Raw genomic sequence first — 26,855 nt, 5'->3', positions numbered from 1 at the left:
TTTTTTTATGCTAATTTTCAGCTGCTTTTTACAGTACCAGTAAAGCCTATGAGATTTCAGAAATCTCATGCACACACGTTGGTTTTTTGTTTGATCAGTATTTTCTGCTTTGCTGCTTTTTTTGGACATAGGGCATGTCACTTCTTTCAGCGTTTTTGCTGCGTTTTTGCAGCGTTTTTTCACCCATTGACTTGAATGGGTGATGAAAAAAACGCTGCAAAAACGCATGTAGCATTATTTGCTGCGTTTTTTGTGCAGAAAATCATGGCCAGCAGGAAGGGATCTCACAGCCAAGAGCTTAGGGGTGTGGTTAGTGAGGTGTGAAGAGCCATTGTGAGCCATTGTGAGGTGTGAAGAGCCATTGTGAGGTGTCCTGTTTGTGATCTATTGTGAGGGAGTTCCTGGTAGTGAGGTGTGAAGAGCCATTGTGAGCCATTGTGAGGTGTGAAGAGCCATTGTGAGGTGTGAAGAGCCATTGTGAGGTGTGAAGAGCCATTGTGAGGTGTCCTAGCAGCTGAAAATTGGCATAAAAAAAGCAGCAAAAATCTGCAGCAAAAATCTGCAGCAAAAAAGTCCTGTGTGAACGTACCCAAAAAACGCACCAAAAACGCACCAAAAAACCGCACCTAAATTAGCGTAAAAAAAAGCAGCAAAAAAGTCCTGTGTGAACGTACCCTTATGAAGTTTATTAGAAAGGTGCAGAGCATTTCACTCCTATATCCACTATGCACGCCGGAGGAATGATCTTCTTCATAGTCCGTTTCTCGTCATTATTTTTTCATGTTGGGCGAGAAGCTGCTCCATTGTGATAACGTGCGCTCGCCGAGATGCCGAATCAATATCCTGCACAGACCGAGCCGCCGGCGGGCTCCGCTGACATATGGGCAGCCTCCACTTTCTTCTTGCATACATTGTGGAATTAAGGCATTAATAAGGGAACGCTAAACCCAATGTCCATCACATCCTGGTTTGCAGTGCAGCTGAATGCAATCTGATGCTTTCTGTTGTCAGCCATTTCAGACATTCCCCCATGACAGATTAGGGGTGACGCTGACTATAAACCCCCCCTGCCCCAATACACACTGACTATTGTCAGACGATATTATTAGGAAATATTGATCATGCATGTACGATTTTGGACTGTGGATCGTATTGTCTCCTGGAGACAAGTCACCGCCAGACATGTCTGATGACAGCTTTCAGCCAAATAAGTGTATGAGAAAGATGCTGGAAATATTGTGCGGCCAACAGCCATCTAATGTGTATGACGGCTCTAACGGCCTTCAGAGTGACGAGGGCCAGAAACCTCCCTCCATGATCAGTGCCGTAACTATATGGGTCACTGCTTCGTATAGAATCCAAGAAAACCCTCTGTACGGAGACAGGGCGGCAGCTCCCACAGCCGGAAGTTGTGCATGAGGCCTAACTGCTGTGATGTACACAATGGCCCACATTTACTGAAGGTTGTGGGTACAGAAGGGGGTAAGCTTTTACCTCAGGATCATGAGCTACTTCCAAGTCATGTGTCCGACATTGCTGCAGACTGTAGGGATCGTAGTCCTTAGGACAAATAACAGATGACCATATACATTTGCCTCTTTTACCGGACACCTTGTCCTACATGCGACCCCTTTTCCAGAGCCATTACTTACGTTCACCCTACCTCATAGATCTCCTTCACGCGTCAGTATGTGCTCAGTGATTTTTCATCAGTGTTTGTATGACAAAACCAGGAGTGGAGCATACAAAGAAAAACTATAATTGAAAGCTTGACCCCTGTTCTGTATTTTGGAGACACTCCTGGCTATAGCATACATATACTGACGTGTGATTGAGGCCATAATGACACTCGGTCAGCACCGTCACCCGGCCGCCCCTGTACGTCTTCCTCCTTCACTTCGGTGTCTCTGGGAAAAGCTTCTGTGGGCGGCAGAATTAAATAAACAGCTTTCTGTGAGCTGAACCTGAACGGATTCTCTGAAACAATGGGACTCGCTGAAATTAAAACCTGTCAAAAGATTAATTGGCGAGCGCTTCGGAGACTGCCAGTTTGCTGGCTTTTAATCTCCCCGGTGGCTCGGGCAGGGTCACCTTGTTATCTAGCGCCTGACATAGATTCCCTTTGCCATGAAATCTTCACAGCACCGAACTGCTTTCGGGTGACCGTGACTTATCGCCCTCTGGAAGGTTGAGGATGGGGCTGACCCCACGAAATGGAAATCCCCAGTTCATCCTCTTCCAATCTTACATGGGTTTCTGGGAAAGCTGGGTGATGATTATAATGAGGGGTGCTGCCCATTCTATTTATGCTGTAGACACCGTCACATTTTTTCTCGGATTGACGCATCGCCGTTTTGATATTTCCCGTTGCTTTTTCACAGTGTCTCTCTGATAGCACAAATATTAGCTCTTCTGATTAAGGGCTTTGGAGTGAGGAGTCCGATTTCTGACACTTGAAATACTCCAGTGTAATGCACAGAGTCGTAATTATTACTTTCTCCAAGTTTGAGCACCACCATCTAAGCTGTCACTCCGCAGAGATAATGAGCTTGGCGGTCTGCAGGACAATACCGTCTGGCAGCGGAGGAGACTCGGACAAGGCTCTTGTGGGGAGCGGGAAGCAGTGTGAATTCCGCACACGCCTCATCCTAACCCCCTCCATCCTGCAGCTACCAGCTGATTGATATTCTGCCCACATTAAATTCTCTAATCAAACAGCAATGTTAGTAGCTTGGGGTTAGACAAAGCAGAGGACCCTCGGACTGACTCCAAGGCCAGAGCCTTCATCAGAGAACTGCTCCTGCCGGAAACTGCAAGGAGAATACTGAGTATATACATGATATACAGTGTATTGGGGGGCACATAAACTGATGACTTACGGCATCATCACTTATTTATGTGGAGGCTGAAGAGTAAAAATCAATCACAGCCCGTCAGCAGGGGGTTGGATCAGATTAGCTTCTTCCACCCAGTATCGGAGATTTACAGGTGGGCGCTATTGGATGGGCATGCACCCACGGTGGTCTGTAACCGGTTGCTCTCCATCCACTGCGATACTACAACTCTCAGCATGCTCTGACCCTCATGGTGAAGGGACACAATGAGTTGTCTTCATTCTACGAGTCATCTTTGTACGTCCACTTATAATCTGCCAGGGCAGCGGCCCATTGACTGTACTTAATAATGACACCTCCAAGGTGACTTTACTATCACTGTGTCTCCAACGCTGTATACCGGGAAAAGCGAAGCGTCGGCGTCCTCCCACCTGAAAACCATTTAACTACAGGAATCTAATGGGAAAACGCTCGGGTTGCTGCATCTCAGGCTTGTATAATCGCAATGCCGCCTGGAAACCATCAGTGCCCTGAATGTCAGCTGGGATAGCGAAGGCAGATCTGTTATCCGAAAGGCGATCACACCACGGTCTGCATCTTATGAGCTCCCCGCAGATATATGATGAATGGGGCACAGTGATGTCAGGACCAATAACCTGTGCGATCAGTCCTATCTGATGGAAATCTGATGCATCCAACAATGAGACCAAGAAATTTATATGCGGCTGAATTTGTGTTATTTTTGTTATAAAGCATCAGCGTGTTGTGATTGGATTATAACTCTCATCATCATTGCCTTGTCAGAATAACTGCTCGGATGATGGACAATATTGGAAGCCTTCTCTTACCTGATCAGGTTCAGATCATCTTTCCTGGCTTTAATAACATTTGCCTCCCTATTTTTGGAAGAAAACAGCCACGTTAATTCTAGCACAATGCCATTAACTCTTTACTTGCTAAAGGATGTAGGTAAAGGCTCCTGGTCCCTGGTATAAAAATTCAGCTTGGACCCCCCCACCCGGCCTGCACAAATTTCTGGTACCCGGCTGCTGCCAACCTGTAATTTTCAGCTTCATCCCTCAGTCTGAGTTACCCGTCAATGCGGCATAGTCCTCACTGATGCTGATTCCAGCTTTTCTGAGTTGAACATTTAGGTGTCCCCCCAATCATTGTCACAAAAAAAATGAATATAAAAAATTTCAGATAACCAACCACTATTTCATCACTCCCATATTATAGTAATGCCTGGCAGATATTGATTGCTTCATGGTAAAAGTGTCCCTGAGCATTTGTGTGGTGAAGTGGGTTGTCTGGCGTGTCTGGTGGAGAGCAAAGGGATTGCCAGTCCGAATTGACATGGCGGCTCCTTATCTCCTCTGTCAGACTGTGGGCCAAACCTGTCGATATCGGCTGACATTTGTCTAATGTGCCTTTGGGCCTTTTTCCCATTTCCACCTCAGATACAGTGATAATGTAGCAGTTGTTACCTGCAGTCCTATGTAAGCCCACGCGTAACACACCATACTATAAAGTCTTCCAGTACAACGCTGCGTTACCGGCTTCGGCTGATGGTGGAGCGACCTGTAATATACCGCTTCATCAGTGGCCGGCGAGTGCGGCAGACAAGCTCTAACGCTAAGCCGCTGATTTCTCTTCCTTCAGCTCTGAAAGTAATTGCATAAGCACAAAGCTTGATTTACCTTGATTAGTGCAGCACTTTCTACAAGTGTTTTAATTTGTTTTAGCTCCAATACGTTGAGGCTCGGCCAAAGTAGTCGCTCGAGAGGTTGGTGATGGGGGGGAGCGTCTGCGAGCGGAGGGGGCCAGAAGTTTAGGATGAAGATCATTCCATTGCTGAAGGGCGTCCTTTATCTGACACAGATATAATAAGTTAAAAGCGTCGCCGACGACTATAATCTGTAGATTAATTTAAATTAATGGATTCATCCTCTTCCAAATGAATTCCAAGCAAATCCCAGAGCTGCTATTGTGTCACATTAAAAACATCCAGCGGATTTTACCGCCAGGACGACATCTGAACATTAAAGAGCATTTCCCCCCTAAAATCTCCAAATCCCCAGAAAATATAAGTCCTGGTGTCTGATAGTATTCCTGTAAGCGGATATGGACCGGAGTGACACTAGTAATGCCGCCATTACTGCCACCACCAGGGTCTCTTCTGCTCCTACAAAAAGAAGGTTAGTATTTCAGCTCACCCATTGTAGATCAGATCCAATGTGGTCGAAGGTAAGTCCGAGCACGGAAATAGCGTCACTGCCAAAACGCTGAAAACTTGAAGCAAAGATATCCAGCTCCGGAATTAAAATGGAAATTTTTTTTTTAACATTTTAAAATTGGAAAGCTGCTTACAGATGACCATCAGATTATTGGAAAAGAACAGCCATGACCCACTGTGGGCCATTTCTGTTCTTTTCCAATAATCTGATGGTCATCTTTAAGCAGCTTTCCAATTTTAAAATGTTTAAATACATTTTTGCCATTTTAATTTCGGAGCTGGATTTCTTTGCTTCTCTTCTGCTCCTGACTTGTAAATCTCCTGGTGCCCTGGGAGTATACAGGATATATACCTGTAGGCACATAAGCCTCACCGAGCAGAATGACATCCTTGTGCCAGGTTTTATAGCCGCCATATTGGCTGCCAACCTCTGTAAGGCTCATTTCACACTTCCGTTTTTACAATCTGCACAGGATCCGTCAAAATGTTGAAATGACGGATCCTGTGCAGATTGTAAAAAACGGGTGCACTGTGCCCGTTTTTCTGACGGACCCGTTGAGGCTATGTGCACCTGTTGTGTATGCGTCTTCACAGCACTTTTCCGCTGCGAAAACGCATACACAACACAACTCAGGTTAAAAATAATTTAATAAAAAAAATCGCAATATTCTTTCCGGCATCCCGCACAGCATTACCGATGCTCACTATGCTCCCAGCAGCTAGCGTTCCTAATAATGCCTTGGGGGTAATGACCTCTGATTACATTGCGGTCTTGCGAGAATTGGGTCATTTCGCAATGCATTACTGGGAATGCTAGCTGCCGGCAGCATCGCGAGCAGCGGTAACGCTGCGCGGGACGCCGGATTGCGATTTTTTTTTTTTAACATTATATCTTGTTACTATTGATGCTGCATAGGCAGCATCAATAGTAAAAAGAGAGAGAGAACAAGCGAGAGAGAATTTCCCTGACTGGAAATTCTTCCGTGCATGCTCAGTTTCAAAAGACGGAACCCGTCGCTGGATTCCTGCTTTTGACGGTCCATTATCGCCAACAATGGGCAGCGCAGGATCCGTCGTTGAGCGATTTTCCGACATGTAGAAAAACGTTCCTCTGAATGTTTTCTCCACCCGACGGACAGCGATTTTCCGACGGATCCAGTGCACGACGGATGAAACGGATGGCCATCCGTCACAATCCGTCGCTAATTCAAGTCTATGGTAAAAAACGGATCCAGCAAAAAAATTTACTGGATCTTGTTTTTTTAAAAAATCAACGGATTTCGATGGGAGCTAAAAGACGGAAGAGTGAAAGAGGCCTAACTCTGAAACGCTGGACAGAGGAGACACTTCGTCGCCTCCGGACTCCTTCTGTTGGGTGGCCTGTGATCACACCCGGGTGATTCTGTAGACGCATCCATAGAGTACGAGCCATGCGTATGTGTGGGGGACTGCCATACCGCGGTATTATCAGCTCAGCGCCATCATTAATGGTGGTGTTTCTCACGCTCAGCCTTCTTGTACATGAGATGGAGGCTGTGATCATCTTGGTATCTGCTTCATATTCCAGGTGGTCACCCAACCTTCACCTTGGCTATTATGACTTTGCATATTTCAGACGTTGACTTACTCTCTAGTCACATCCAGAGCTGCATACTGATTTCTGCTAGGTTTATAGTGGCGGACTGAGTGTGGTCTAGGTCCCTACCAGCAGCCATAGTTCTCATACATTGGATAAGCGCTTTCCACAGCATTTTGTTTTTTTTTCACAGACAATGGGCTTGTGTTATAATGCATCTGATGTAGGGGGCGTTGGGTATCAGCTGGCCATGGTGGACCCTGGTCACTGCCCCATACTGTTACTCCACTGCTGCTCCCTGCTGGCGGACTTCTGCACAGCGGTTGCACTGCCGTCTTGCATTATGGGAGACGTAGTGTTCTCACCCAGGCCGTCAGGATGTTTTTCTGTTTTTTTTTTTTTTTTCATTAATATAAACTGGAGAAAATAAAGGATGATTCACTGAAGCCCCTCAATCTCTTGTGCAGCGTGGCCCCTTTAAGACCGTTTTTCTTCTCTACAAGTACTTGAAACTTGGAACCTCTAGGATAAATAATACCACAATCGTCATAGCAACCACCAATTAAATTGAAAGGGGAAAAAAAGTAGGCGTTGTATCCAGCGTGCAGGATAAAGAGCGAGCGCAAAATTACAGCTTTAGAGGGAAAAAGAGATTTTATTTTTCTTGTTTTCAAAATTCTGATGCTTTGAACAATCCGCTGGGTATTTACAGAGTCTCCACCAAAATCCCACTATCAAGAACCAGTTATTAAAGAGAATTAGTGGGAACATAATGGTAAAAATCCAGCCGTCACCTCCCCGCACTGTCTCTGCCACATTTACTCTGGACTATGGGGTCACGTAATTAAAGGGAACCTGTCACCTGAATTTGGCGGGACAGGTTTGCGGTCATATGGGCGGGGTTTTTGGGTGTTTCATTCACCCTTTCCTTACCCGCTGGCTGCATGCTGGCCGCAATATTGGATTGAAGTTCATGCTGTGTCCTCCGTAGTACACGCCTGCGCAAGTCAAGATTGCCTTGCGCAGGCGTGTACTACGGAGGACACAGCATGAACTTCAATCCAATATTGCGGCCAGCGGGTAAGGAAAGGGTGAATCAAACACCCGAAAACCCCGCCCATATGACCGCAAACCTGTCCCGCCAAATTCAGGTGACAGGTTCCCTTTAATGGCAACAATAACATGCCTGAAAAACTCAACTTTAGCCCCATTTACAGACTGCATGGAATGGCCAGTATACACCCAATATCCCCCAAATACCCGGTCACATCCAGAGCTGCAACAACATCATGTCTGATACCCGGTCACATCCAGAGCTGCAACAACATCACTTCTAATGCCCGGTCACATCCAGAGCTGCATCAACATCACGCCTAATATCCGGTCACATGCAGAGCTGCAACAACATCACGTCTAATACCTGGTCACATCCAGAGCTGCAACAACATCACATCTAATACAAGGTCACATTCAGAGCTGCAACAACATCACATCTAATACCCGGTCACATCCAGAGCTGCAGCAACATCACGCCTAATATCCGGTCACATCCAGAGCTGCAACAACATCACGTCTAATACCCGGTCATATCCAGAGCTGCAGCAACATCACGTCTAATACCCGGTCACATCCTTCATACACTATAATCCTTACTTACCTGTCATATGTGGTAGTCTTACTGTGATGAACTTGTATCATAATTATTTTTATGTACTACTTAATTATTGATTGGTCTATATTTTGGGACTATTCTGTCCTTCTCTGCCTATTGTCATTATGTGTTTGTATTGGCACTCTATGTTCCAATAAAGCCATTTTTATTGCCATTCATGTGTGGGTGTGTGCCATAATTCCTTGTAGCTTTTCTTATAAATACGGTACTTACTATTTTTGTGAGTATGGTCCTAAACACATCGTCCACTGGGAGGATTTTCCGTTGCGTCGATACCAAGCACCTGTGCGTTCCACGTGTGATACCTAACCACTGCGCTAACTAGAAATGAGGTACAGCGGTCCCGACCACCTAGGTCTCCGAATGCTGGATAGGCCCATTCCGCATAAGAGAGAACGGCCAGCCGGAAACAGCCAATGGAGGCGCCCACCCTGTTGTACACCTCTGTGTTAAAGCAACAATAAGGCAGGAAGTGGTTCATGCTTTACAGCACAGTACCACAATGCTTCCGAGGACAGTTCCTGTCCTCAGAGCTTCCACATTCCCAGTCCCCACCGGCAAATTACCTTCAGAACCAAGGTAGCATAAGCCGGGAAGATGTCCATGCGGTGTGCGAACATCCTTCACTTGCCCTCCTGTCTCTGATTCTTTGAAGAAAAGACTGAAACCATCTCCTACAGGAGAATACCCACGGATGAGCCCTCTCTTTCCAGAGGATTGCAATATTGATCTTAATGAAGGTATACACAACGAATACCACAGGGTTGACCATACTCAACCCTCCTAGTCTCCTCGTATGGTAAGTATCCTCCCTCTTGATCAGGTTCAGTCTATTCCCCTATAACAGTGGGAAGAACAAACTATAGACACAAGTCCAGAGAGGCTCCGGCAAGATGCAAACACTGCCCAGATAAATCCGTAAAGGGAGCAGGTAAGTTTTTATCAGGTTTTCCCTTTTATTTAGGGTCAAAGACCCTATTGGTTCACCCTCTGATTGGTGATCTCTAGCTTGCTGTCCGAAGTTTGTTTGGGGTAATCCCCCTGGCTAAATTCGATGCCAAGGACTTTTGCAGAGACTTTAGGTCCTGGAAGGGTGTCCAGGAGAACAAAACCAGGATCTCCTCCTCGCAGCCAGAGACTCTCAAACTTATCCCGGATGCCTGCAAGTAGCAATCTACCTCTGACGTCAGTCACCCTGCCTCCTCATTAGAGGAAACAAAATCAGTGACATCATCAGCCTACGCCACCACCCTCACAGTGGCTTCCGATGCTTCCTGGTCCATCACGATCCTGGCCAACGGTCCATGTTCCACTCTCCTAAACAGTGGGTCAATCGTGAACACGTACAGTAGTAGGCTAGAGGGACAACACTGGCAAACACCAGACCCAACCTCAAAAGAGCTGGCAATCCAACTACTCACAAGCGGGAAACTTTCCGCCCCACTGTACAAGGTCTTAAGCCAATCAACAACCCACCCAGCAGTCAATACCTCAGAAAGACAGACCAGAGGTAATTAACCCAATCAAACGCTTTTGCCTGGCCCAACATGGACAGACTGTGCCCCTTCCAGTGACCAGCCCTAGCCTGCTCCACTGCCTCTCAGATACAGAGCACAGCACTAAGTCTGCAATGCTGGGCCTCTGAAAGGAGTTGGGGTGCAAATTTCAGCAACCGATTAAACAGAACCTTTGCCAAAACCTTCCGGTGTGCATTAAGAAGCGCTATGGGACGCCAATTCTCAGTGGATGATGGGTTCTTACCCTTTGATAAGATGATCAGGGCAGACCTCCTCATTGACTTCGGCAGAGTGCCTGAGGAAAGACAATCGTTGAATACCTCAGTCAAGAGGGAAACCAAGGCATCCTTAAAGGTTTTATAGAATTCAAATTTTAAGTAGTGATGAGTGAGTATACTCGTTGCTCGGGTTTTCCCGAACACGCTCGAGTGACCTACGAGTATTTGTTATTGCTCGGAGATATAGTTTTCATCGCCTCAGTTGCATGATTTACGTCTTCCAGATACGCTAAATACATGTGGGAATTCCCTAACAAACAGGCATTCCTCACATGTATTCAGCGTATCTGGAAGCCGTAAATCATGCAACTGAGGGAATGAAAACTATATCTCCGAGCAATAACAAATACTCAGAGGTCACCCGAGCAACGAGTACACTCGCTCATCACTAATGTTAAGCCATCTGGACCAGGCGATTTCTTTAGGACAGGTCTGTCAATCACCAACTTAACTTCCTCTTTCTGATCATCTCTGTCAAAACGTCAAGAGAGGGATCTACCCCTGGTTCAGGGACAGCCCAATCAAGATCCCACTTACCAAAGAGGTGAGAGTAGAAGGATCTGACAACAAACAAGATCCCTCATCTGGATCTTTTCAGGGACCCTGCAGTGTCAACCAGTCCTGTAAATACTTTACTATTCACTGACATCTTGCAGTTTCTGTAAGTTCGGACAAGCGGGACTTCACATAATCCCTCTCAAAAATCAAAGATGCATGTGTATCATACTGACACCACATTATCAAAGATTTCACTCTGATGATCTCCTCACGGCTACCTCCAGTTGAGACAAGATGCTCGAGTTTCCTCCTCAGGCCCTGATACAGGTGGTACCTGTCTAGATTCCTGAGGCTCAAGAGCTGGCGGAAAAATCTCACCAACCTTTTCTTGAACATCTCCTACTGCTCTTACTACTACAAAAGATCCAGTAAAGGCACCTGGCTCTGAAGAAAATCCTCAAATGACAGTCTTATCTCCACTTCTTCCAAGAGAGACGAATTGAGCCTCCCCAAAAGTCTCTTCCCATCAGGGGTGTCTCTGTAACATTCAGAGAAAACAAAATCAAACAGTGGTTGGAGAACTCCACCTCAACAAAAGACACTCCTTTAAAGAAAACCTGTCTACTTGGACCTACAGTTACCTCTAAGGTGAACCCCTCGTGCCCTGGGGTGTGTTGGATGTGGACATCCAAAAGGTGAGCCTCACTGGCTATACTATTAAGGGTGATGCTATCATAAGTCATCTTGTCTCTGGAACCTCCTCTACCCCAGGTCCTTGTGACAGTGTTGAAGTCCCCTCGAAAAGGGCCGCCATTCCGCTATACGGCATGGCCGCAAGAGACCAAGAGGGCCCGAGTTGCCACTCCACCTTTGCTTTAAACACGTCTGCCATGTTTGGCAGCTTGGTCTCTTGCAAAAAGAAAATGTCAGCTTCAACTAGGCTAAAAAAATCAAAGACCGCCAATCTAGCCGTATTTGATTTAATGCCGGCGACATTAAGCATCAACTGAGTGGGTACCACCATCATTGGTGATTGAGTTAGATGGCTTTCTTCCTCTCACTCCCCTTCTTTTCTTCCTCCTCAGAGGAGTAATCCTTCCCCCCTCTTTAACAACACAGAGCTGTCCATTCCCCAGTGTTTTTTTCCTTTCATCCTTGTCTCTGGACTCCAGGCCAGTCCCCCCCCCCCCTCCAAGGACCTTGCATCCCCAGAAGAAAGAGACTCGTCACCCTCTGTAAGCCCAGCCGGAACCTCAACCCCTGCCTCCTCTTCAAAGAAGAGATGTTCTCAAGGGCTTGGAAAGACCAACCAGAGGAGAGTCAGTTTTACCTTCCCTTAGGTACCTTGGTCAGAGCAGGAGATGTTTTATCTCCCTTTTTTCTCTTTTGGTGATGAGCTTATGCTTGTCCCTTAGCCATTGCTTATTGTCCTCATCCATACTTTCATCATGGGAGGATTCTGAGGAAGTGGCGCTTTCCTCCCTGTCGATATTCCTGACCTCCTCATCCCTAAGGGCCTCAGCAGCAAGACTTGCATTCAGGACAGTGGCCGCCCCAGTAGCCCCGGGGTTTGCCCACCTCCCTCTCCTTTTTGTGCTTGTCTAGACGCCTCAGCTGGGCAGGCACCTTTTTATTGCTTTTCCTCCCTGGCCCATCAGCTCCATCATCTTTGCTAGTCCCTTCCCCAGCAAAATCAGCCTCACAGCTTTGTCCCACTGGTTTCACAACTGCAATAGCGAAGGAGTGAGGACAACGGCTGAATAGGTGACTTAACTCGCCACACAGTTGGCACCTAATCTCCACACAAGATGCAGCAAAATGGCCGACATCCACACACAATGCACATTTCTGCACAGTGCAGTTCGCACTGAAGTGTGTGGGGTCTCTGCACTTGTGACAGAGCTTCGGTTGCCCTTGGTAGAAGACCAGGATACGATCCCTACCCAGAAAGGTAGATGATGGAACGTGGGCAACCTTACCGCCTGAACGCTTACGTTTTACCGTAAATGTAAAAGTCTCGCCAGCCAGGCTCATTTTTTTCCCCAACTCATAATTCAACCAGAAGAGCTAAAGCGTTTCTGGCTGAACAAAGCTAACATCAAACTCGGGCGTAAAATTGGGATGTATGAAGGCGTAGATGTCAGTCGCATTAAAGCCCATCCTCGGCAGGAGCTGCACCACCTTAAACCTTGGAGGACATGCATCATTGCCCGAAACACCCAGCTTCATTCTTCTCAATTTGGATCCCTCCAATGTATACCTAAACAGAAAATCGCTGATACCTCATTTGATCAATGCGGCTAAAATTACCATTGCATGGCATTGGAAAGATGTTGAAGCCCTTACATGTAAAGAACGGTTAAAAGAAACAAATCAAACAGGCATATACGAAAAGCTTAGACTATCCAACTCCAAAAATTATTGACTCCTGGACCCTGTGGTTATATACATCAGAGAAACCTCCAGGAGAAACAATCTATACATACCTCTTTACAATATTATCACTTCTTCATGTCTATCTCAAAATCAAATGTTTTTACCCACATTTGAAAGACAGAGCCTTCTAACTACTTAATCAACATCAACACTCATCAACATCATCACTTTACCCTTCTTTCCCTTGTTCCCATCTCCGAATTCTCCCTACGTTTTCACCTCCACTCCCTTTACTCCCCCACTTCCTATTATACAGTTGTTAGATGACTGTAATTTTCTGAAAATAACAACTGGTTATGCAAATAGTAACCTTATTTTACGTCACACAAAAAAGATGTTATGTTCTTTTGTTTTCCTTGCTTGTTAAAAAAATACTTTAAATAAAGAATTTATTAAAGAAAAGATATGCAGATGATCACACTCCTGCCCACACAAGTAGAATTGCCCATCAGACGCCCGTAGATGTCTCAGCTGACCCCGCTGCCAGTACTGTTCTGGTAACTGTGATTTTTGAGGTGAACGGCACCTGAGGGGAATTATCAGTCTCCTTCCTGACAACAGCACGTATACATCAGACTTCATCCTTAGCCGCCACCGTGCGTGCACGATTAATGGCTGGATAATGACGCAGTAATGAACCTGGCTGATTCCAGCAAGGAATTCATGGAATTGTCATGGAGATGGGAGGCCAGAGCGAGAAGAAGGGACCGGCCCTGGGACTGTGGGGGGCCACACAGACCCTCCATACCAAGATCCCCAACACTGTTACATTCTAACATTGTCTCTTACTGACACCAGCCGGCATTTGTCAGGCCCCTTATGCTTACGACACAGGTGTCAGAACGGCAGCTACACTGGTGCATCATGGGGCATAAAGTAAAAACCATACAAAGTATTTCATCTTCATTCAGAGGCCATTTCTATTTGTTGGAGACTTTTACCTCCATGACCTCTCGGCAGAAAGCTTCAGCCACATTTTACCACCCTTTGAATTTCCCTCTGGTCGTTTTGCAGTTGCGTGCTGTCAGTCAATGAGGGCCTTTTTTTAGCATTACTTTAGGCTTGGCCGGTAACAACATCACATCCAATGATTGTCTATGGGATCCCGATGTAACCTACGGTGACCCCAGCAGTGGCAAGAATCTTGTTGGCATTTTGGGTGCAGGTCACATTCCACGATACCAGTAATATGTGTGAATGTGCTTTTGGCCTGCTACTTTTTTACAGACAAATTTCCGGTCCAAAATAGCCACAATTGTTTTTGCTCTTGCTGATGCGGAGGGCAAGATGTGGTCCCATACAACCTACATTGCAGTCAAGGTCAGTTTTAGACAAAGTGGGGCCCCAGGCAAAAGTTTAAAGTAGGACCCTAAATGCTCACATATTGCACCATCACACACACAAACATTTCTTGTTTCCCGGTCTTTTTACACCACCTGTTGAAGAATGATGGGGACAGAACAATCGGTGGTAGATAAATCTGTCCCCATTAGTGTTGAGCGATACCTTCCGATACTTGAAAGTATAGTATCGCATAGTATCGGCCGATACCCGAAAAATATCGGATATCGCCGATACCGATACCCGATACCAATACAAGTCAATGGGACTCAAGTATCGGAAGGTATCCTGGATGGTTCCCAGGGTCTGAAGGAGAGGAAACTCTCCTTCAGGCCCTGGGATCCATATTCATGTAAAAAATAAAGAATTAAAATAAAAAATATGGATATACTCACCTCTCCGGCGGCCCCTGGACCTTACCGCTGTAACCGGCAGCCTCCGTTCCTAAGAATGAGCGCGTGAAGGGCCTGCGATGACGTCGCGGCTTGTGATTGGTCGCGTGAGCGTGAGCTCACGCGACCAATCACAAGCCGCGACGTCATCGCAGGCCCTTCACGCGCTCATTCTTAGGAACGGAGGCTGCCGGTTACAGCGGTAAGGTCCAGGGGCCGCCGGAGAGGTGAGTATATCCATATTTTTTATTTTAATTCTTTATTTTTTACATGAATATGGATCCGATTCCGATTTCCGATATCACAAAAGTATCGGAACTCGGTATCGGAATTCCGATACCGCAAGTATCGGCCGATACATGATACTTGCGGTATCGGAATGCTCAACACTAGTCCCCATACAGTATCATATGAGCAGCATGTCTGCTGTTTACATCGGCTCATGTATACAGAGCACATACATACACGTCTTCACATTTATTATATACTAGATGGAGGCCCGATGCTATTGCATCGGGAGGGCGGTAATGTCACGATGGGGGCAGGCATGCTGCGCTGTTGTTGCCTAATGGCATCCTGTGATAATCTAATGACTTTTGCATCAGGGGAATCATGTGCTTGATGCCTACGCTTATATGCATTGTTTTTGTCCCAGCGATTCTGTTGCTCTTCAAGAGTCTCATTTGCCCTTTGTTGTCTTCGAAGTTGTGCCTTTGCTGCTTTCCTTTCATTGTCATTGGCATACTTTTTAGGAGGAGCCATGTTGGCGTTGATACTTGCTTTTTAAAGGGGTATTCCCACAAACAAAAGTTCATTTTAAAAATTGTCTGTGTCTGACCGTGTACTGAACATACCACATCTCCTGGGCAGGGGAGGAAGCAAAACACAATGCTGACATTACAGCAGGAGATTGCAGAAGATACATTTTGTGAGGTAAAATATTTTTTGAAAACAGTCATTGAAATATTTTGCCTCACAAAATGAATCCACTGTAATTCCCTGCTACAATGTCAGTATTTTGCTTCCTCCCCTGCCCGGATGTGGTATGCTTCGTGCACAGTCAGACACAGTCAATTTTTAAAATGAATTTTGGTTTGTGGGAAAATCCCTTTAATGTGACCGGCTTCCTCTACCTGTAGACACATTGCGGGATCAGCCGAATGATTCACTGCACCTGTGCGTAATTCACACAGGCGCAGTAAATCAAAATGTCGCCATCTTTGTGTAGAGATAGCGGCGATCACATTAAAACTGCGCATGTGTTCCTCCTGTTCAAAGATGGCGGCAGTCAGTGAATCATTCGGCTGATCCCGGCGGCGGGGTGTTCGCGATGGTGTTCCACTGGTGGTACCGCGCAAGAGGCTGTGAGAGTGTGAGTGGTGCGTACGGCGTATAGTGTGTGTGTGTGTGGTGCGACGATGTTCATACACTCTAGGTCCATACACTCTAGGCTCAACCACACAGACACTTACATCCATTCACATCATTGCCAAAATCTCCATCTGCGCATGCGGCGTCCCCGGCAGCCATTTTCCTGGAGTCCACCACATAGTAAACCATGTAAGTGCAGAGGCTCTGGGCTTTAACAAAATGTCGGCAGAGCCCCTGGACACTAAGAGCGGCACACATCCGAACACTCCCACATCCCAGCCTGCAGCAACGCTCCACTCTTGCCTCCTCCAGCAGCGACCCTGGGACCCTGCTCCATCGCATCCGGTAAGATGTATTTATGAATTTTTTTTGGCGTCTTATAATCCGAAAAATACAGTACTTTATATTTTGATAGATCGGACTTTTACGAACACAGCAATACCAAATATGTGCATTTTTTATTTTCTTCAATTGTTTTAATGATATTGTTAGTGTAGCTCCTTCTGTAGATGCTGGAGGCCCCCAAGAGGGTGGGGACCCTGGGCAATTGCCCAGTTTGCTAGCCATGACTGCAGTCTAGAAAGGCAAAACCACAAGTGTGTTGGATATTTCCCTTGCGCATTTGGAGGTACAGTTTGTTCCCATTGACTAACATGAGGTGCGGTGCACTAGCAGTCTTCATATCACTATGTGGCCGCAGCATTAAGACCCATTGAGACGGGATAGTCGCTAATGAGCGTGTTCCTCAAGTGATGATGAACTTGTAAAAAACACAATTGCATTTTTTAAGTGCAGATTTCCAACAATTCTGCATTGAAAAATTGTGCAGCAAATTGGCCTCAAAAACACAAAAAAGCCGTTATCAATGTTGCCTGCTAGTGCATATTTTGGTGTGGACACCTGCAGAAAACAAAGTACAGCATTTTTGTGCATGGGAACAGGGCCTACATGTGTGGCCCACACAGGAGCACACTGATTCATGGAGCAGGATCAGGCCAGGACTGGTTTTCAGTCTTTGAATGTGAGAAGACTGAGACCAGTAATCTAGAATCTGCTGGGCGCTGAAATGTCCGTATGTCATACACTGCCTGTTACTTGGTGATGAAATTCAGACCCAGGGTCTTTGCCTCTCATAAAACTAAGTGTGATTGCTGCGGCTTCCAGCATCCTATTCCGAGTCATTGTCAGGTCCATTACCAGGTAGCATGGAGGCCAGGACAGATGGCACTGGTACCCGTCCAGTAAAGGATGCCAGTCTCCCTGGTAGCTGCTGACAGTCTTGTGCTTTGCACCATAAACTCAAAAATCTCTTTCAAAGTAAAACTTGATGACGCAGGCTGGTATTTGCATGAGATTACTTGGAGATTTAGTCTTCTGGGAGCTGTGCGGCTCTTACAAGTGGCTCTCAGTCATTAATATTCATTACAAGGAGCCGGCCTTTTGAAAACCAGCTCTGTTCAATGCAGCAGAAAACAGAAAGGCTGAGATTTGAGGACAGAAAACCCGGCAAGAAATCTTTTTTGCATTTTGATATGTGTATTTCGATTGTCAGGCTATATCCCCCGATGAGCATTTGGTGAGTTTTTTTAAGCTGCATATTTTCAAAAAATGCAAGTAACCTATTTTACTTAATGGGTGCAGAAAATCTGCAACATCAGAAACTCCCCCAAATCTCATTGTGGGAACATAGCCTTGAGACACAAGGAGGGAAGACGCCTGAGGCTGCCGTCACACTAGCAGTATTTGGTCAGTATTTTACATCACTATTGGTAAGCCAAAACCAGGAGTGGGTGATAAATGCAGAAGTGGTGCATGTGTCTCTATTATACTTTTCCTCTACTTGTTCCACACTTGTTACTTGTTACTGACCAAATACTGCTAGTGTGACGGCAGCCTGGTACTGTGGACGCTGCACTTAATGCTGCTGCATCTGTTTGCTCTGAGTGCTTTGTATTCTCATGGATTGTATTAGAGGATTAGGCCCATTTTCATTTTTTGCCTTTTATTTAGATCCATAAGAAGTAGTTTTTTTGAAGAGCGCTCAGACTAATGTACTTCAGTGAGCACGCCAGGTGATCCTGGAGCACGGACAGAGGCGCACTTATCGTAACCAAACACCTGCTGTGTTCCACAGACCTAATTCCATCATGCGTTGGCCGCTAACCAGATACTAGGGAATTTGGGAGTCTCTGAAGCTTCGTCTCTTTTCCCTTTCTATCTCTTCCCCCTCCAAACATATGAACTGATCTTCTATTCCTTTGTTAACGTCCCCCAAGAAAAAAAAAAAAACACAAATGTGAGAATGTCGCCATAAAAGGCTGTTTTTCATCTGCCTTTAAGGGACAAGAAAAAGGATGACAACCACTGTCACAGCTCCTATGAGGGTTGTCACCCAGCTTGCCAAGACTTGGGTCAGTAGTCTCCAACCTGCGGCTCTCCTGCAAAAATGCACGATTCAGCCTCCCCTGAAAGCCTTTGCCTGTTGGGTTATGCTGGGAGTTGTGGTTGGGCAGTAGTTGTAGCACCACAGGTTGGAGACAGAGGCTGTCGGAGCATGCTGGGAGTTGTGGTTGTGCAGTAGTTGTAGCACCACAGGTTGGAGACAGAGGCTGTCGGAGCATGCTGGGAGTTGTGGTTGTGCATTAGCTGTAACACCACAGGTTGGAGACAGGCTGTCGGAGCATGCTGGGAGTTGTGGTTGTGCAGTAGTTGCAGCACCACAGGTTGGACACAGAGGCTGTCGGAGCATGCTGGGAGTTGTAGTTGTGCAGTAGTTGCAGCACCACAGGTTGGACACAGAGGCTGTCGGAGCATGCTGGGAGTTGTGGTTGTGCAGTAGTTGTAGCACCACAGGTTGGAGACAGAGGCTGTCGGAGCATGCTGGGAGTTGTGGTTGTGCAGTAGCTGTAGTACCACAGGTTGGACACAGAGGCTGTCGGAGCATGCTGGGAGTTGTGGTTGTGCAGTAGCTGTAACATCACAGGTTGGACACAGAGGCTGTCGGAGCATGCTGGGAGTTGTGGTTGTGCATTAGCTGTAACACCACAGGTTGGAGACAGGCTGTCGGAGCATGCTGGGAGTTGTGGTTGTGCAGTAGCTGTAGCACCACAGGTTGGAGAGGTTGTCGGAGCATGCTGGGAGTTGTGGTTGTGCAGTAGCTGTAACACCACAGGTTGGAGACAGGCTGTCGGAGCATGCTGGGAGTTGTGGTTGTGCAGTAGTTGCAGCACCACAGGTTGGACACAGAGGCTGTCAGAGCATGCTGGGAGTTGTGGTTGTGCAGTAGCTGTAACACCACAGGTTGGAGACAGGCTGTCGAAGCATGCTGGGAGTTGTGGTTGTGCAGTAGCTGTAGCACCACAGGTTGGAGACAGGCTGTCGGAGCATGCTGGGAGTTGTGGTTGTGCAGTAGCTGTAACACCACAGGTTGGAGACAGAGGCTGTCGGAGCATGCTGGGAGTTGTGGTTGTGCAGTAGCTGTAACACCACAGGTTGGAGACAGAGGCTGTCGGAGCATGCTGGGAGTTGTGGTTGTGCAGTAGCTGTAACACCACAGGTTGGAGACAGAGGCTGTCGGAGCATGCTGGGAGTTGTGGTTGTGCAGTAGCTGTAGCACCACAGGTTGGAGACAGGCTGTCGGAGCATGTTGGGAGTTGTGGTTGTGCAGTAACTGTAGCACCACAGGTTGGAGACAGAGGCTGTCGGAGCATGCTGGGAGTTGTGGTTGTGCAGTAGCACCACAGGTTGGAGAGGCTGTCGGAGCATGCTGGGAGTTGCGCTCCTGTCTGGGCACCAGTGCCACTATGGACAGCTCAGTCTGGAGTTTGGCTTTGTTTGAAGCTTCATCAGTCGCTCAGTATAAAGAGCAGAAACCTGTAATTTGTCCCAATTACCATCTCGCTACCTGTCTGCTTTCTTCTCCTCTGGTTCCCAGTGTCATCAATGAATCCTTTGTCCATGTCCCTCCTGTCCTGCGGGTAAGATGTCAGGGTCATGCAGGGATAACACCAGGTGCTAATGCTGAGGAACATGTGCTTGTAAAGAGGAATCGCAGATTTCCCGCCACTTCTAGACGTGTGACCTGTGGAGAAGCGCTGCTGCGGCCTTTCCTTCTGTGATGTGGGGTTGATCGCTCCCTACTAAATGTGCCTGGGAGAAGGGTGTGTAGTGGACATTCGCTGTTTGCTTCGGGAATGGCCCCTGACATCCAGCCATGATCTATAAACAGTATGGAGAATATTTTCAGCTTTTCGCCTCCACCAGGAGTCCATAGCACTGCACGTCGCTATGCATCATTTTGTAGAAAAAAACGCATCCTGCAAAAGTGCTTGCAGGATGCGTTTTTTCTCCATTGACTTGCATTAGCGACGCATTGCCACACGTCACAACCGTCATGTGACGGTTGCGTCGGACCGTTACCACCAAAAAACGTTGCTTGTAACGTTTTTTGGTGCGTTGTGCCCGTCTTTTCCGACCGTGCATGCGCGGCCAGAACTCCGCCCCCGCACCTCACAATGGGGCAGCGGATGCGTTGAAAAACAGCATCCGCTGCCCCCGTTGTGCGGCCCTTCCACAGTGCACGACGCTAATGTGAAAGTAACCTAATGTGCTTCTCCCTGTAGGGCAGACATGGCCTCCGACCTGCAGAATATTCCTGTCCCGTCCCCATTAGGAGATGACAACGTTGCAGACATTTGCGCAGTTTGTGGAATGCAATTAAAGTGGAGCTTGTTGAAAATGGCTTTGTGCCTTAAAGATGCTGGCAGATATTTTGCGGTGAGCGGCCGGCTGCCACTCTGTTTTAATTAAGGTACTTGTGCGTCTGTCAGATGGTGGTTACTGTTAAAGACGGACTGATAACAATGTATTGACCTGGCGTCTGCTGGGACTAATTTCTTTATTGAAGTCTGTTAGGAAGCTTCAGCTATAGAGCGTCCGCAGCGCCTGCTACCTGGGGAGGGAGGAGGGCGAAGAAAGCGCAAATCGCCATCTTACACGCTGCCGACTTCATGGGATTTAAGAAAGGACCGTGAGATTCCTTCTACAAAGCCGCATTCACATTGCGTCAAGTCTCATCCTGAAAATAAAATCTGAACTGAATCTGTCCATCGAATTGTAAATGTAAACTGTGCACAAAATAAATAAAAATGCTTAATAAAAAGGTACATGATGAAGGTGAGAAACCTTTTTTTCTCATGGGAAATTATAGAATGGCCAAGTCTACATGAAATTGATAAATGTCTGTGGAGGTGCATAGAGATGGGGGGTCTTTAGGCTAAACACCCCGATGCACCAATCCTCCTAACACTGCTGTTTGTCTTTCTTCCAGTGCGACCAGTACAAGAAAGGGATTATTTCCGGCTCAGCCTGCAAAGACTTATGTGAGGACCACACACTGGTCTTCCATCAGTGCCTGTCCTCCTCGCCCACCCACCAGGTATTATGCTGTAGAATGTATGCGAGATACTGGGGAAGGCGGATTATACTACAGATAGGTAAACTGGTGCAAGAGAAATCTCACCACCAGTAACTGATCAGATTGCTGAACCTACTAGGAGCTGAAAATGGTGATCCGTCCATCTGCTAGAGTAAAGAGCAAAAGTTAGCATTTTGACATATGTGAAAAATCTGCAGAAATCAGAGCATCTGACCATCGCTTTTCCTAATATCCGCTGGGAACGTTGTCACCATTTCTGAAGATCTCAACCTTTGCAATGTTCCTGTGGCAGACAGTGACCACCATGTGTAGCCTAAAGGCCTATTCAGACGAGCCGATAAATCGGAACAAGTCTTGCACTCATTTGATGATTATCATGTTGTGAAATCAGGATGACGATCGCCTGAAGAATGAGCAAACCACTCGATCATCATCCGGTGATTGGATCGCCAATGCCGGTATGATTTTCAGCAGCACATTGATCAGACATGCTGGTGAAAACATATTCCAGGCATGCAGAACGGTCGCATTAACAATTGTTCTGGACGCATATTGCCGGTCAGCCCCTTAATGACCATTGATGGGCTTGTGTATAGCCAACGGCTGAATATGTAACAGCGGAAAGGTGGCAGAAATAAGTGCACCTTGCCATGGAGCGTTTTGAATTGCAGATGTCTCGTCAGCAGTTACCTTAAAGGGGATGTCTATCTTTGCTAACGTTTCTAATAGGGGGGTGCGCGGCACTGGTGATGTCACATCTGGGCTTACCTGCTAGGACGCATGCACGATCAGCAAGTACCGTGTACATGGTATATCCACATAACGGCACTTGTGCAGACATGACAGCACCACCGCTCATTATCAGGCAACTGCTTTATTACATATAACGATTTTTGTTACCATATCATTTTTATTTTTTTTTTAGATTTGTTGAAATGTCACAAATGTCATCAGGAAACCTTGGGAACCATTGTCAGGGCTGGTTGTGTGAGGCCGAACAGGTCCAAACCATAGTAAAAGGGCGTTTCTGTCTTCTGCAGGTCTACAGGGGACTATGGAGCGACCGAGAGGTCATCATTAAGTGTGGGGTGGAGGAGAACTTAAAAGTAGACAGTAACCCGGACACCGTCCCGAGGAGGGAGCTCGTCCTGTTTGATAAACCCACCAGAGGGACCTCCATGGACGAATTCAAGGAGATGCTGCTGAACTTCTTGAAGGTGAGAATTGAGGGTTCTGGGACTACAAAGGAAGAAGATCCAATCCCCTCCCATAGAAACAATTGGCATTTTAGAGACATCACTCCTGTAAGATATCATATTTTATGTACAGCTGTGTTGTCAGAATTATATATTCCATAAAGGACAAGTACCGCCCAGAACCTCTCCGCTGGCAAATATGCCTACTTAAAGGGGTGTCCACTACTTTATAACTCACCCCCACCTGTCCGAATAGCTGCAGACAAGCATATGTGTAATTGCTGCCTGTCACCCCATTCATTGTATTTCTCCAATGTTTTCTTCCAGCTTCTGGCTTCAGACAGGTTGTCACCGTGCCCCCTTTGAGACAGATTTTGTGAAGCATTGGTGACAATCTCTGCCAATCGATAGCCCAGAGGAAGGCCATTTGAGATGGAAAAATCACCGGAAGGAAACGGTGAAAAGAGGCACATAATCGCATGATTGGTAGCGATATGTCGGTTTAGAAGCGTGTCATGTAATAAAAGCCAATAACAAATGCTTGTCTGCAGCGGTGAGGACACAAGGGCAGGGTGTAATGTAGTGGACCAGCCCTTTATATAGCAGAGGAATAAATATATATCCTGTTACTAAACATAAGTTCATCAGTACCTTGTTATTTAAAGGGGATCTGTCACCCCCAAAATCGATGGTGAGGTAAGCTCACCGTCATCAGGGGCTTATCTACAACATTCTGAATTGCTGTAGATAAGCCGCCGATGTATCCTGAAAGATGAGAAAAAGACATTAGATTATACTCACCCAGGGGCGGTCCCGGTCCGATGGGTGTCTCAGATCTGGTCCAGCGCCTCCCATCTTCATTCCATGACGTCCTCTTCTGGTCTTCACGCCGCGGCTCCGGCGCAGGCGTACTTTGTCTACCTTGTTGAGGGCAGAGCAAAGTACTGCAGTGCGCAGGCGACGGAAAGGTCAGAGGCGAGGCGCCTGCGCGCTACAGTACTTTGCTCTGCCCTCAACAGGGTAGACAAAGTACGCCTGCGCCGGAGCCGCGGCGTGAAGACCTGAAGAGGACGTCATGGAATGAAGATAGGAGGTGCCGGAGCGGACCTGAGACACCCATCAGACCGGACCGCAGCGGGACCGCCCCTGGGTGAGTATAATCTAACGTCTTTTTCTCCTCTTTCAGGATACATCGGGGGCTTATCTACAGCATTACAGAATGCTGTAGATAAGCCCCTGATGACGGTGGGCTTACCTCACCCTCGATTTTGGGGGTGACAGGTTCCCTTTAATACAGCTCAGTAAGTATAGTATGCCTGAAAGGGGTTGCTTGTAACATTGCTCTTCCGCCATTATTACGGATCTCTAACGCATCAGGTGTATTAAGGGTGTATGGTCATAAAGCGAAATATGTGACCTTCTGTATCTATCAGCCAGTCACCAGTTTTTCATTTGTCTGGGGACAGTCACCGGACCACCACCACCAATCACTGCGAGCCGTGGTGACTAGGGTTGATCGAATAGCTTTGGATAAGTCCTTACCCAAATAGCTATAGCGCTTCCCGAATAGCTGCCTCAGTAACCTGGACCGCTCCTGATAATCAGTTGTTCGGCGCCGCAGCTACATGTGTCGTGGCTGTGTGACAGTCACAACAAACAGGCTCTCCATATGTATATAGTAATAATCTTTATTTTAATAATCTTTATTTTTATATAGCGCTAACATATTCCGCAGCGCTTTACAGGTTGCACACATTATCATCGCTGTCCCCGTTGGGGCTCACAATCTAAATTCCCTATCAGTATGTCTTTGAAATGTGGGAGGAAACCGGAGTACCCGGAGGAAACCCAGGCAAACACGGAGAGATATTGTGACTGTCACACAGCTGCGACACATATAGCTGCGGCGCCGAACAGCTGATTATCGGGAGCGCTCCAGGTATCCCGGTTCCCAATGCAACTATTCGGGAAGCGCTTTAGATATTCAGATAAGGACTTATCAAAAGCTATTCGATCAAACCTAGTGGTGACTTTTCACCTTTGTGACTCAGTAGCAATTAGTTTGAGCTCAGGACCCCAGAATTGGTTATCATTGGCACCACAGTCTTTTCTGTGCATCAGTCAGGCCGATGGTACATATCCTGAATGTAACTGCTCTCCATCCTTCCAGGCTAATTTGGGAGATCAGACTTCACTGACGACCCTGGTGAGCCAGATTTTAACCATGGCAGATGTCAACGAGGACGGAAAAGTGTCTTTGGCGGAAGCCAAATCTATATGGGCTCTACTGCAACTGAATGAGTTTCTTCTCATGCTCTCGTTACACGAGAAGGAGCACACATCCCAGCTTCTCGGCCACTGTGGAGACCTCTATGTCACTGAGAAGATCCCTCACGACTCCCTCTACGGCACTCGGATGCCCAGTTTCCTCCAAAACCTGCTGCCTTCTCCCGTGCACAGACTCATCCACCAGTGGTTTGCGCCTGCCTGGCCCCGAAGAGCCAAAATTGCCATCGGCTTATTGGAATTTGTGGAGGAGATTTTCCACGGGACTTACGGGAGTTTCTTTGTTTGTGAAACCAGCTTTAAAAACATCGGATACAATGAAAAGTACGACTTCAAAGTGGTAAACCTGCGGCAGGTGGCCACCGAGATGACCATCAGAGGCTTCCTCAAGGGGCGGCACTGCGAGCAGAATTCGGACTGTACGTTTGGCAGAGATTGCACCGCCGCCTGTGACAAACTCATGAAACAGTGTAAAAATGACGTTATCCAGCCAAACCTGGCGAAAGCTTGTAAACTGCTGCAGGAATACCTGCTGTACGGCTCACCAGCAGACCTTCGGGAGGAGCTGCAGAAGCAGTTGCGGACTTGTATGACCCTCAGCGGACTCGCAAGTCAGATGGAAGTTCACCATTCACTGGTGTTAAACAACCTGAAGACTTTACTGTGGAAAAAGATATCAAATACCAAATATTCCTAACCTGAGCCTCCAAGCTGCACTCACACAATACAGCTGTTGACAGATCCAGCCACTCTAATGTTAATGGCGGGCTACTGACCTTACATTGCCGCCAGCTTTTGTGACTGGATCTGCCACCAGCCATGTCATGCCTATGGGCTACATGGTGCCCCCTGGAGATGGTACCATTTTGACACCTCACATTAAATTAGTAAAGAAACCAATGAGGCGTGAGATAATGATTCTGTTAATTCTTATTAAAGGGAAATTCCACAAAATGTCATCTTGTCACACTGATGCATCAGAGGACGACCTCCATGGGAGGGGTGCCAACTCTCAAATAAAGTGTGGCTGCCCACATGAGCACTGCGCGGTCCTCCTGACTGACTTGCATCACAAGATGACTGAAGTAGAATTCCCCTTTTAGGGGCCATCGCTCTGTAACTGCATGGTCAGCCCGGATTGTGAAATGTAGGATATTGGCTGCAGTTGCAGTATACACCAGAAAGATGGCCGCACGTATAACTCTGACAGGTACCACAGTATAGGCTCCAACTAGAAAAGGAATTCATTTTTCTATTTCCCTTTCTTTGTGCCACATTGTGTACCATAGCCTGTAAAGAAAACAGATCTGTATCAGCCGAACATAGGCAGAAGGGCAGTCCGCTATTGTGTGAATGGGGCCCTGTGCATAAATTGGCCATATGTGCTGTAAAATGTTCCCCCCACATTGTCCAATCCAAAATGGTACAGTCTCCAGCCTGTTCTGCAGACAACACGCTTTCTCCATGGAAAATGCACCATCTCCTCGCTCCTGCAGGCTCCCACTTCCCTCCATGGCGCCTGCAATAGTCAGCGTCATTTCCAAGCGGCAATTTACATGTAAATTAAATGCTTTTATGTGACGTGTCCTCGTTTTTTATTTTGTCACCATTAGCTACAAACACCTTGTCTTTACAGAAAGCAGCAGGAACTGGTCCCTTCCATTTCCACTTACGGCATTGCATTTAACTTCTGCCCGTACCTGCCCCGTCTTCTAGACACTGGAGTCGCCTCTTATAGTGCCCGATAATACATTTCTCTCCTTTATGGATAAAGCGCGAAGTTAC

At 46.9% G+C, this 26,855-nt stretch overlaps 1 protein-coding gene across 3 annotated transcripts in view; it reads left to right on the top strand.

Moving 5' to 3' along the window:
* The window catches only part of DIPK1B (divergent protein kinase domain 1B), a 186,426-nt gene extending 159,775 nt beyond the window's left edge, over positions 1-26,651 (top strand). Inside the window, exons 3-6 of one of the 3 annotated variants that reach the window (XM_077284790.1) lie at positions 20,774-21,313; positions 21,481-21,588; positions 22,629-22,805; positions 24,955-26,651. In XM_077284790.1, the coding sequence (XP_077140905.1) occupies positions 21,299-21,313; positions 21,481-21,588; positions 22,629-22,805; positions 24,955-25,767 (1,113 nt within the window). In that variant the 5' untranslated portion in view covers positions 20,774-21,298 and the 3' untranslated portion in view covers positions 25,768-26,651. Of the gene's footprint in view, positions 1-20,773; positions 21,327-21,480; positions 21,589-22,628; positions 22,806-24,954 lie in introns of those variants that run through there. The other 2 variants (XM_077284791.1, XM_077284789.1) reach the window with 2 other exon arrangements.
* The last annotated feature ends 204 nt before the right edge of the window (positions 26,652-26,855 follow it).

This window comes from Ranitomeya variabilis, chromosome 2 (assembly GCF_051348905.1).
Source record: "Ranitomeya variabilis isolate aRanVar5 chromosome 2, aRanVar5.hap1, whole genome shotgun sequence".
NCBI lineage: Eukaryota > Metazoa > Chordata > Amphibia > Anura > Dendrobatidae > Ranitomeya > Ranitomeya variabilis.
Note: the sequence above shows the minus strand (reverse complement) of the source record. Positions and strands in the feature narration are given on the sequence as shown.